General features: G+C 40.4%; 1 protein-coding gene across 2 annotated transcripts; it reads right to left on the bottom strand.

The window, feature by feature from the left end:
- Positions 1-4,978: 4,978 nt before the first annotated feature.
- On the bottom strand, positions 4,979-11,229 carry tdh (L-threonine dehydrogenase). 2 transcript variants are annotated; one of them, XM_042390564.1, is made up of 9 exons: positions 11,081-11,229; positions 9,025-9,219; positions 8,595-8,637; positions 8,386-8,456; positions 7,438-7,587; positions 7,170-7,342; positions 6,941-7,031; positions 6,276-6,545; positions 4,979-6,162 (listed from the first exon to the last, which is right to left on the bottom strand). In XM_042390564.1, the coding sequence occupies exons 2-9, from the start codon at positions 9,209-9,211 to the stop codon at positions 6,023-6,025; spliced, it is 1,125 nt and encodes a 374-aa protein (XP_042246498.1). In that variant the 5' UTR covers positions 9,212-9,219; positions 11,081-11,229; the 3' UTR covers positions 4,979-6,022. The 2 variants fall into 2 exon arrangements, with proteins under 2 accessions (XP_042246498.1, XP_042246499.1); XM_042390565.1 differs by lacking the exon at positions 11,081-11,229 and adding an exon at positions 10,048-10,114.
- Between the last annotated feature and the right edge of the window lie 1,194 nt (positions 11,230-12,423).

Below are 12,423 nucleotides of genomic sequence, written 5' to 3'. Positions count from 1 at the left end.
GGCATACGTAGAAAGCTATAGCTACTAGATAAGGGACAGTGACAGCAGCAGCATTAGTGGACTTAAATACTGTGGATGTAGTGACAGTGGCAGTGGTGGTTTCTATGTTACTGTGGTTGCTGTTAGGTGGTGGCATTTTTTTAATCAATTGATTATAATAACACATATAGCACTGTAAAAGTCTAAATTCATTCTAATGGCACACTCCACGCTCTATTTTATGGGTGTTTGCTTTGCAGACCTTGGCTGGGACTGATTAAGTGTCCTTGAGTTTATCAATTTTCATTTCTATCAGAAAGGTACAAAAACTTGATATGAGACTAGTGTTCTAAGCTAAGAATGAACATAATATTTATTTATGCTAAATAGTCCCCAAGGATGAAAAAAAAAATCCCTTCAGTTTTATAAGCTGACTTGAGTCACCTTCAAGTGTTGTTTGTCCTGAAAAGGAGCCAATGTCCCAAGTTCGTGTGAGTAAGGAATTTGTCCACGTGAATTCTTAAGGTGAACAATGATGGATAGGGTTTATGTATGATATAAGAGCAGGAAGAGTTGTGATTTAACAAATACAAAAATTAAAACTATAATGTGTTTCACTCTTATTGGTTTTGCTAGTATGTAGTGTACACTGACATGACACACACTTTTCCACTGGACATTTTTTCTTCCACACTTTATTTTTTCAGCTTGTCTCATCATTAAATTTAGAAAAGAAAGGAGAAGGAGGACTCAACTTTTACATATACAGCCCAATATCACAAACACATACCAAATCTATCCATTAATATGTTAAATCCATCCTCACTTACATTTTTTTGAGCTTATTTGCTTAGTTCTTTAACCCAATGGCTTTGTGCAGCGTGGTTTTACTGAGTACTAAACATAGATTGAATAAATAACTCACTGAAAGATAAACACTGTAAATTTATCATAGTTTGCATAAAGGTGAAACATGCACTATATAGAGATAGTGAGATAATCTTGAATCCAGCCTTGTCCCAACTGTGCAGCTTTACCCTGGGGGATTAAAGTGAACAAGATATATTACGTCTGCTGTTCCAGAGTCAGGCATCACTTTGTTTTTGTAATAGTCAAGACTGGATTGTGTGACGCCCTAATCTGACCCCAAATCTGTGGCTAAAGTTACCACCTCAAGTGCGGGATTAAGGCGAGGTTGTGTAACGATGTCGCCCGAGAGGGATCAGTGACAGGAAATATTTTCAACTTCACACAACTGAATGAAGAGCCAAAAGGAATTCAAGATGTTCTGCCAACCCTGTGAGAGTCTTTTAAACAGTATATCAGCCTATGATTTCATCCACACTATGACTTGGAAGCCAAAAGTGATTTTCATTGCATAGGTTGCATGCTCAAAACGTGTGTTTGCAGTGTAAAGGTCAGATCAAGTCAAGCACTTCATTTTAGAGTAATAGCTCAGTGGAGGGTTCAACGAGTGGTAGAGCTCATAAATGTGACCATGGTCCTAAAGTCAAAATTGATTTTCTGACCATTACAACGTCAGTCCTGTTCCAGACCAGTGGAGCAGTGAAAAGACATTTCCTCAGCAAAAAGAGTTCTTTCATCAATCAGAGTCAAGAGATTTGTGCTTTTGGATGGATCACCACTCACTCCTATCTATCTGTAACCGTCAAACAGTCACAAATGAGGAACAGAGAAGCCACAGGAGTGCAGTGATTGACTAAACCTATTGAAAGCCTGTACCTGTAACTGTAAGGGTGTGATATACAGTATAGCCTTATATTTCGCTTGAGGCTAGAAGGTGGGAAGACACTGGTGATAGTGTTGGTGTGCCTCCATTACCATAGCAACAAGTCTCCATGTGGAATAACAGCTGTGGTACAGGGTGTTATGGCGGTTTTTGGCCCACTGCCCAGCAGCTCCCTCCCCCCTACATTCTTTATGTCTCGTCCCTTCACGTTCTGCCCCGGTCCAACGTAAGCAGCTGCACACTTTCTGAATCGTATTACAAGATGACGGACAAAACACTGAGGCCCAGGCGACCAAGGAAGCTCTCTGATTGGCCGGTGGGAGGCAGGCCCGCAAGCGTCTTACATAAGAGGCAAGGTTTCCCCCCCCTAGAAAGAGAAGTGAAAAAAAAAAAAAGTGAAGGTCTCGTCTGATACGTCTTTGTTCCCGTGATTCTTCTTGGAAAACTTTGAGACATATACATGTTCCAACCGTTCAGTCACATTATACAGGCATGCATGTTATATAAAACGTCATTTATATATGGAGATATTTTGCCAGCAGCCAATAGAAACAGGTCTACATGTGTGCATCATTGTGCCTACGTAGCCCACGTGTTTACATGTGTTGTAACTCTTGAAAGATATGTGTTTATTTCTCAGTAATGCTATAGTCCACAGTAATGCTATATACTCTCAGTTCTTTAAGGCATGCTACAGAAAATGTCAGTTAAAAGACACTCTGTTCCTGATGGCAGGGAAACTGAAACAGAGCTATATTTGTAACATTGCAAATCCAGTGCAAATATTGATTTTCACTTCCAATTTTACATTTCAACTAAGCTCCTGAAAGCAAACTAATCACAATCTTTCATACACAGAAAGAACAGAAATGACACAAACTCTAAAAAAAGGATTTAAACAAGTGAAATACCTTAAATATAATTACCACCTGCAATTTGAGCAAAGATTGCCAGATCTGTAATTGAACTACCATAAAAGCTATACAAAAAAACTACAATTAGGAATTTACACTCTAACATTAAAATCCTTTGCAGTCATTTTAGCAGATGTGATTAAGGTATTTCAGTCTTTTCCATGTGGTGTTAACATGATTTTGTCTTCCCCTTGTACAAGCCTCAAAATCTTTGGAAAACAAAGATAATATTGTTTGCGGAACCTCTGCTCGATGTGAGAACAGTGTGAAACTATTCCTACTCGGCGAGGTCGAGGGGATGTGGGGAAAAAAGCATTCCAATCAGAGAGCACACCTCCAGATTTACTGACACACATTCAGAGGGGAGATGCACTAATTAGCGATGAGAGCTCATGTAGTGTTTGGCTAAAACGAAAGCTTCGGTCTCAGTGGTTCATGATTGAGATCCAGTTAATCTGCCTCAGCTTACTTAACGCTGTATTTAGCTGGATAAAGTGACTCTCTTAGTGCACTCAGCCAGTCTGCCTCCCTTCTGTGCTCTCTCTCTGCAGCACAATGGCAAAACAAAACCAAGCAAGGTCACCCAGCTGTAATTACTGACACAGAGAAATTGAAGAGAGGCCATCAAGCGTGCGGTGGAGGACATTGCTGTCCTCAGGGTTACAGTTTATGATCCTATTCTGTCAGGAAAATACAGCAGCTCCAGGTTTAGTGCATTTATTGATATGCTGAGGAGGACAATTCTCTCATCTGGGATGGTTATTTTGTGTCTTCTTCTTTATATGTTATTCGGTAAATATGTGTATACTCTTACTTCATTTGCTTCAGTGTATTTGCTTGCTTTCAAACTGCACCCTTCTGCCTTTTACTAAATAATTTTGGGAAGATGTGTTTATTTCAGTATCAGTTTGAGACGACTGAGCCTTTATGAACAGGAAAAGCTAAACCGCACTGTTTAGTGAAAGTTCCTTCTAACATTCGAGTCAGTTTTATCGCAGTTGTAGCTATTGTGTGACTAATTTTATTCAACGAATATTCAACATAAAGGCAGTATTAATTAGCAAAAAATGTGAGCTATAAATATTGTTAATCATACTTACTGATCATCCACATCCAGAGTTTAAAGATCTAATTAATTTACATGTTTTACACTCATTGCTGAGAAACAAAAATAGCAAAAGAGTAAAATAACTATACTGTTTTTTGTAATGATCAGTCCACATATAATATAAATCTGCATATACAGCCCGTTATTTAATCTGTGTGTCAACAACACTTTGTTTGTCAAGATAGAAAAGAGACACATAAATGTCCATTCATCATTTTTTTGAAAGTCACACCTGTAATTGTTGTGCATTTAACAAATAAGGACATTTAAACATTTACAGTTGCACAATGATTCTGAGTACAACACACAAAACTCACATTTCAGGTTGAGGAGTCCAAAATTTCACGTGTCCAGCTCTATTGTTACATAATGCAAACAGTTTGCCTCAGAGCGTCAAGTTGCAGCTGGGATGCATTCTCAACTGGACAGTCAGAAAGTCAAGCGAAGCAGTTTAATGCCTTGCACTGTCCAAAACAGACAGCTGGATGTAATTTCCACGTGTGCAGATGCAGATCAGATGCTAACCGTTGGATTCTTATTCATGTCATTAGGATGAATTGTTTCACCCTCTGTGTGGCCCTATCAACATACGGAAAGTTATTTATAGACAATATTACAGGTCTTGCCTGCTAACAGTATAAACTCACATCTGCTACATACTTGCATTTTTTAATTTCCGCAACAGACAGTACAGCTTTCAGCCTGTTTAGAAAAGCTGGAAATGCAATGTGACTCATTTTTTTCCCCAATAAAGATCAAATTTGAGGTGAACCTGATATTTGTATTTTGACAGTGATTCTGCATGACTTCATATTTAGTTTTACTCTACAGATTGCAGATAAAGATCACTAAATGCATGCTCTGAATCTTACATACATCTGATCAGTTGAGGGTTATACGCTGCCAGTAATGCTGTAAGTGATATCGAGCTAATGCTTGCATAACGGCAGCCCAATGAGACTCCTTTATACTGCTTTGAATACAAGGAGCAATTCATTGCTTCAAAATTGAATAAATCTGACATTGTAAAACAGAAACAACCATGCTCTCAGGATGGAAGCGCTCACAGATGGACTGTGAGGACATTTTGTACTTAAATGTTTGCCGTGTCACATTCTCCACAACCGAAAGGGTAACTTAGGTAACATCGTCTGCACTTTGTTTGTATAATAGAACACTCTCTTCATGTTGTGATGCTGTGAAAAAGACAACAGAAACTAGCAGAGGTACATGGAAAACAGTTTTATTGTCAAAGCTTATTGTGTGATTGAAAGAACAGAAAGAACCTGCTAATACATTCACATATTAACCAATTCTATTCCTTTCACAGAATGTTGAATTACAGAAACCACCGAATGTGGCTAAACTTAAATGCGGCATATAATGTCACATTTCCCTTTGTGTCAAAATAATCCCACAGAGTTGATGAAAAAAAAAAAAAAACATAAAACTGGACATAAACACTTGGAAACAAGAGTGTTAAGAAAATGCTTTCACTTGATGAAGCTCCCACACATTTAACACCAATAGACAGAATAAATAATGTTATGTCGGAATAAAAGGAACAATTCTTAAGAATTATCTCTCTGCACTGCTCGAAATACAGATGCACTGTAATAGAAATCGCCCTCGCAAGTGATTAGGCTCATTTATTTGTCAGTAATTTTAAGATATAAATTGGTCTAAAGTGCATCAAAGGACACGACTTGTGTATTTGTATACCCTTAAAATCCAAAGTCATTGAGTTATTTGATTTTAGCCCCAGGAGCATTAGGCCCTGAATACCTGAATTTAGGCAATCCTTGGAAATTTAGCAAAACAATCCTGGCAGATTTGGATTTTCAAAGAAAACTGGATGCTCACAAATACACAATGCAACTTTCTCCAGTTTGTTAACTTTGCAACACGGTGCACAATTCATGAACATGCAAGTCGTCCTCCTTTTCTTCTGAACAAGTTTTCACAGGCCATGTTGTTATCCCTGATACTGCTGACAACCTTCCACTGACAGGACTGCTCCTTACCCAAATCTCCAAGCAGAAAAATAGGGAAAAGAGAGCAAAGTCGGGTTGATAGACAGGAGCAGGGGAAGGATTGTCTAGCCCGCACTGACTTTACATTCTGCAGACACGGTGGCCTTGTGTCAGGCAAGCAGAGCCCTTCTGATTTACAGAGAGAAGTGAGAGAACAACTATGTACAGGCCATGTTTCTCTATTCTCTTTGGTCAGTCTTTACATTATGTACAAACAATACTCTGATGCGGCGCGCCCTCAGTTAGCGCGGGCCATGCGTGTTTCTGCGCCAAAGAAGTTCAGCATCGTCTGGACGAGCTCTGGGAGATCATAATCGTGCTTCCAGCCCCAGTCCTTCCTTGCATTGGAGTCATCGAAGTTCATTGGCCAACTGTCAGCTGGGGGAGATGAGATGTAGAATTTAATTTAGAATGCTGGTTTTGATTTTAAGTAGTCAGTTTATCTGATAGATATCCCTCTACAAACTTAACTTGACAAAAAGTTGACTTACCAATAGCCTGTCGGACAAGGTCAACGTCATACGTGACCTCCAGCTCTGGCATCTGCTTCTGGAGCTCCTGGGCCAGTTCCTCGGGGGTGAAGCTCATTGCGTTGATGTTGTAGGTCCTCATGCTCAGTGAGTCAGCTGGCGCCTCCATCACCTCCAGCGTGGCACGCAGGCAGTCGTCAATGTACATCATGGGCAGCCGTGTGTCGGGTTTCAGGTTGCATTCAAACTTTCCGGTTTTGATTGCATCGTGGAAGATCTGGACGGCATAGTCTGGTCCAGACACAGAAAATTAACATTGATTAGCAACTCTGAAAAAAAAGAAAAATTTAAAATGTCTTTGCAGGGGAAAGGAAAAAGTGAAACACAGTAAACAAAAAAATGTGAAGTGTTTATTTTATGCAACTGATAACAGAACTCTGGTATGAAGGGGTGTGGCAGCAGCTTAGACAAGAGGAAATATGGAGATAACGCATTGAGTTATCGGCCGGCCTAAAAATACAGCAAGTCATGAAGACTCTGGAAAAAGCCTGTTACATAACAAACTTGTGACATGACAGGATGGGGTGGGGTGGGGTCGGGGGGGTCGTACAGGAATAGACCTCCATTAAAAGTGAAACCTTACATACGGTCATATGGTTTCTATGCGATGGCATTTCATCTCTTACCTGTTGTGCCGCCACCAGGCATGGAGTCAGCTGAGATGATTCCTGGGTAGCGAAGACAACGGAAATCCAGGCCGTAACGGTGGTGGTAGTACTGCAGAAGAACAGAAAGGAATCATTTATTGACAATCTGGTTAATTAAAAAGCGCCTAAGGAAAGTGAAGAAAGTGAATGTAGGCTCTTGTTTTGGAATAACAAAAGATAGAAAAAAGAAAGACATCTGTGATCTCACCTCTCCCATCAGCTCAGCATGAACTTTGGAGACACCATAGATGGTGCGAGGTCTTTGCACACAGAGATCTGGAGTGGGGTTGCGGGGAGAAGTGGGACCAAAGGCACCGATGGTGCTGGGGACGAACAGACGCAAGCCGTGCTCAGCCGCAATGTCCAGGATGTTGTGAAGCCCTGAGAAAGAGACAAAGAAGACCATAAGGACACTACACTTTGAAGAAACACCATGAGAGTTTAATGTCTAGGTTACATGTCTCAAGTTGGCTCACCAGTGATGTTAACAGACCGCGCCAGAGCCACGTTAGCCTCTCCCACAGCACTGAGGAGGGCGCTGTAGTGAACCAACCAAGTGATGCGGTTGTTCACCACAATTTCCCGCAGGTTCTTGTAGTCCAGGATGTCTGAGTAGATGAAGGGGCCTGATGGTGACAGAGAGGTTTGAAGATTTTATAAGTCATCTATTCAATTAATCTTGTATTAAGTCCTTATTTAGGATTTACTGCCTGTCTTATAGAAGTTTATCTGTCTTTTCATTTTTTTCTTGAAAGGAATTCAAAAAAAAAAAAAAAAAAAGTAAAAGAGAGTTCACTTTTGTTTACAACTACAGGCTCTTAACTTCTACATTCATTACATCTTTGGACAGCTCATGGCTGGACAGAACAAAGTCACTATGTGTCACATATTGATTTTACGTAATTTATCGTCAACATTTTTCAAGAGAATGTGACCTCTTAAGAATAAATAAATAAATAACAATAAGAATAGAAGAGGCTTTTTGGCAGAAAACACTGTTTTTTTAATTTGGCAATTTTAAACTGAGGCTAAAATCTATTGTACATTTGTAACACATTCACAACCTCTATTGCCAAATACAGGAATTTTTAAAATTGTGTGGGAATTAGTCACCGACATTCACCAACTTTGTACTTTTGCATATGATGAAATAAGTGACTAGACACTAAAAAAACAGTGGAAGGTTACTGATATCACACTTTGATGACATCTACTTGTTCTATGGAGGTTGAATGCACTTATTATAAGTTGCTTTGCAGAAAAGCTTTTGCCAAATGAATGTAATTTAATCAGATTAACCCTCCTACAATCTGATCCATATTAAAAGTACAAATTAAACATTGTGAAAGCTGTCTTGCGCATGTCTGAACCTGATTAATTCCACACTGCAGATGTCAGTTCTGATATCATATGAGCCGACTCACCACTGTGGAAAACGTTGCTGGGAGGCTTCCTGATGTCGGACAGAATGACGTTGTTCTTTCCAAACCTCTTCCTGTGAAAAGGCATAAGAACCCAACGTTCAACATCAGGAAAACTGTGTTAAAGGGTATCTTAAAGCTGGCACTTTGCCACCTGTGGGCAAAGGCTGTGTAATTTGTGCAAAGACAAACACAAGGTGGATGATTCTTACCTCAACAATTTGGCAAGCCCCACACCAAGCTGTCCCAGGCCACCTGCAATAGACAGAGAGAGACAGAAACACAAGGTGTCATCAGAGGAAACTAAACAAGTTAAATCAGCAGCAGCTAATTATCATCAGTGCTGGTTTCCACGGAGATGGAAGTAACTAAGAAAGAGAGTGGGGGCCATAGGAAAAAAGGTCAAAGCACTGGTCACCTACACTTTTGTTTTTAACTGGCACCTCACTCTGTTTTCACTGCCAGACTTGTTAGAAGTCCTGAATCCCTGACAAGCACATTTTGTACCAACTTAAAGCATCTCAACGATCCTCATCTTAACTGTTCTGCATTTTAAATATGTCATCTGATCTCTTGCTGTATATGTAGCCTGAGTTTAACACCCCCCCCCCCAAAAAAAAAAAAAAAAACACAGTTGCTTACCTGTAATGAGCACCTTTGGGTGGTCTGTTTCTGAGAAGGACACAGAGTGGAAGCTTGCATCAGACGTCACCTGGCGGGGGGAGAAGCTGATGTTGCGTACAGCCACCGTTAGGGGCTGGCAGCCGCACCCCGGGGTGCTGAGCAGAGCCTGCTTGGCCACCTTGCTGAGGGTTCTGATGACAGGCATGCTGGTACCTGCCAAGAAAAAGAGTGTGTTCACACTTTTGAGACATCAACGCTGTAAAATTCCACAGGCATCAGTGAAATTCAGTGTCTTAAGACCTTTTGCTGTATAGGAACAGCAGAAATACCTCCTACCCATCCACTGAAAGCAACCTTTGGATCTGTTTATATTCTGTGACATATTGTACAAATACTACTGCCATCATCTGGTGGTCTCTTTCAGTACATTTTTGGAAAAAAAGAGTTCTGTGTAAAGAGACTTGGGCTCCTCTCCAGACCTCAGGCGCCAACAGACAGGAAGAGAGAGAGAGAGAGAGAGAGAGAGAGAGAGAGAGAGGACTAGAGGACAGAAGTGTGACCAAGTAAAGACGATTTCATTTACAAACTTTTCGCGGTAATAACTGGCACGACAATGCAAACGATCTGAGATGCAAGGACACGTAGGCTACAGTTAGATGCAAATGATAGGCTTTTATTTCCAAACAGGCGCAACGGAGCATTCAAGCGTATAGCAACGCTCAACATTTTTCGACTGTATTTCAATCACTCTGTTCACTTTTACAAAACTTTAATGCTACATTAATGCAGATGTACTTTTCAACATGTATCCCTGTTTTAGAGACGCACATCACAATGGATCGTACGGAAGAAAAATAACAGTACATGCACATAACATTTGAGGCAGCTCTCAAAAGTGCACTATTATTTCTACAAGTGACATTACCGACGCAGTAAAAGGTTTAATCTAATTAAAAGCAGCCTTTTAAGTGCTTTCTTCATTTGTCCATCACTGAGCCGCCTCGACTTTTGCGCAACTCATCCTTTCAGAAGTGTACTTACCGAGAGTTCAGAGAGCTTCCAAAAAAAGGAAGGAAGAAGGTAACTTGGGAGTATTTATACTGCCCTGCCTTCAACGACAGCCAATCAGTGAGAGAGGGCGTACAGCGACATACAGTAGAATGAAAACAGTGCCAAATCATTTGGATTTGGAAAAAACCCCAAAACTTTTACAACGTCTTAGGAAAGAGATAATTTGTCTTGAACTCTTTTTAGAAGAAGTCTCACTCTGGGTTTAGAAATGATCTTGCATCTTGTAATAAATACAAGATAAGACTATTATTACAAGGGAAATCATAGATTATGCAAACACAAAAAACACATTTTTACGTCTAACTTGCGCAAATAAACCATGCGCTCCTGTGCCAGATACTTAAAATACATTTCAAAGCTTCTCCATTAGTTATTATCTGGCAGCTCTGGCCCCCTCCTCACACCATGCGTTGTTCACTGTTGTGCCAACATTGTTCAGCGCGTCCATCATGTCAGCCAGTTGTGTAATAGGGGGCTCGAGCTGCTCCCCTTTTTGGGGCTGATGCAGTGAGTCACGGTGGACCTTTACTAACCATTGAGTTTGGCGCTTTTCCAAATGGATTAGCGTGCTGTGCAGAGTTTTGAAAGAGTGAGCGCAATCAGCATCATCATATTGTAGATGCACATTGTTTAATGAGATCTGTGAGACGCAGACATCCGGAAAAATTAAGCCGGGCCAGTGAGCCGGCATGAGGCTGTCTCGGCATACGTAACGATTACAGGAGCCGCCTGATAAAATAGGCTATATAATTCAAAAAGTGGCAATTGCTTAGGGCGAAAAAAGGTAAGGTTGCAAGTATAAAAAAAGGCTAAGACAGCACACTTTCTGTGTGAAAAAAATACATCATAATGAAATCAAACAAGCACGTTTATAAGAGTAACCTCGTGGTAGCGAATTAGATAAAGCCGTGTATGGATAATTTAAAGTTTAAAAAACATTAATTGATTTCAGCTTTAATATCTGGCTACTATACAGGAAATACAACGGAAGCAGTTTACTCACCGGTGAATTAAATTATATGCAGCCAAAAAGAAATCCTGTGTGGCTTATTGAGAATAGGATGCGACTTCCTCTTGTGAGCTGATTTTGTAGCCTACAGCGCCGTGACGTGATGCTTGGTGTTATCTCAGTCCAGTGTTGCATCAGCTGCGTCCTCAAGCTATATATCAGCGGCCATCTGGTTTCAGGGGATACCGGCTTTCTCTGGGATTGGTGGAGCCTCGGAGGTGCGGTCCTCCCTCACAGACCACTCCCACAGAACGTCACCGACACCCGTCGTCCGGCTGCTTAGCGCGGATGCAGATCATGTTTGTGCTGGCCATTCACTGCTGGTTAAAGCTGAGGCCACGGGTACGCGTTTACGAGTTGTCCCCAAAAAACAGGGAGCCACGTGACCGTGATGATTGATAAGTATTATTAAAGCCTTGAGGTGTGGATGCATGTATGTAACACATCCATGTGTGGATGACGCAAAAAAAATGGTGGAAAAGGTAATCACAAGGCAAATAAACTGTTATATAAATGTACTGTATAAAATAAATACATTTAAAAATATTTTAAATAAAAAAAATCTCCAATTCATAGACCATTTGGTCTATAAAATCTCAGAAAATATAGAAAAAACACATTTCCCAAAGCCCATTTCTACATATTTATATTGCCTGTTTGTGCAAGCCAAAGACATTCAGTTAACTATCACAAAAGACTAAGAAAACCAGCAAATATTCAAATTTCAGAAGCTGGAGGCAGTGATGTTCCTCTTCCATTAAAACTTACTTAAACAACAAGAGATCATCAAAATAGCTGTCAATTAATTCTCTGTTGACCGACTAATTGATTAATCAACTAATTGTTTCAACTCTTATGCTTTCTTCATATCATGTTATAGCCTGTATAGTAAGCTACTTATACTTGTTATCATATTTTATTATCAAGGTGAAAGGAAGATGTGAGCATGTACACACCCTTTGTTTGACTTTGAGGATTGTTTGCAGTTGATAAAGGCTGGCCAATGTGGTTGATGATGTCTAAGAGTGGAGTGAGCAATGGGTGGGCTTCAGATCTGTGCTGGTGTGTGAGTGGTGGACCGGTGCACACCCCCATGCCTATCATCACTGGGGAGGAAATGACTTCTTCAAAAACAAGTTAATCTGTAAACTGACACACTTTTTCCGGAAACAACACAAGGATATCATTGAGGCAAATTTTTATCGCAATCATGATGAACCTCTAGGTGCTTCACTCTTGATGCCCATGTGACATGAGACGGAAAGGATACCTAATGAGAGTTACATGAAATAGTGCTTTATTGTTAGTGTAATGGTGGAGAGGGGTTTAAACCACAG

This window comes from Thunnus maccoyii, chromosome 17, assembly GCF_910596095.1.
Source record: "Thunnus maccoyii chromosome 17, fThuMac1.1, whole genome shotgun sequence".
NCBI classification, from domain to species: Eukaryota; Metazoa; Chordata; class Actinopteri; order Scombriformes; family Scombridae; genus Thunnus; species Thunnus maccoyii.
Note: the sequence above shows the minus strand (reverse complement) of the source record. Positions and strands in the feature narration are given on the sequence as shown.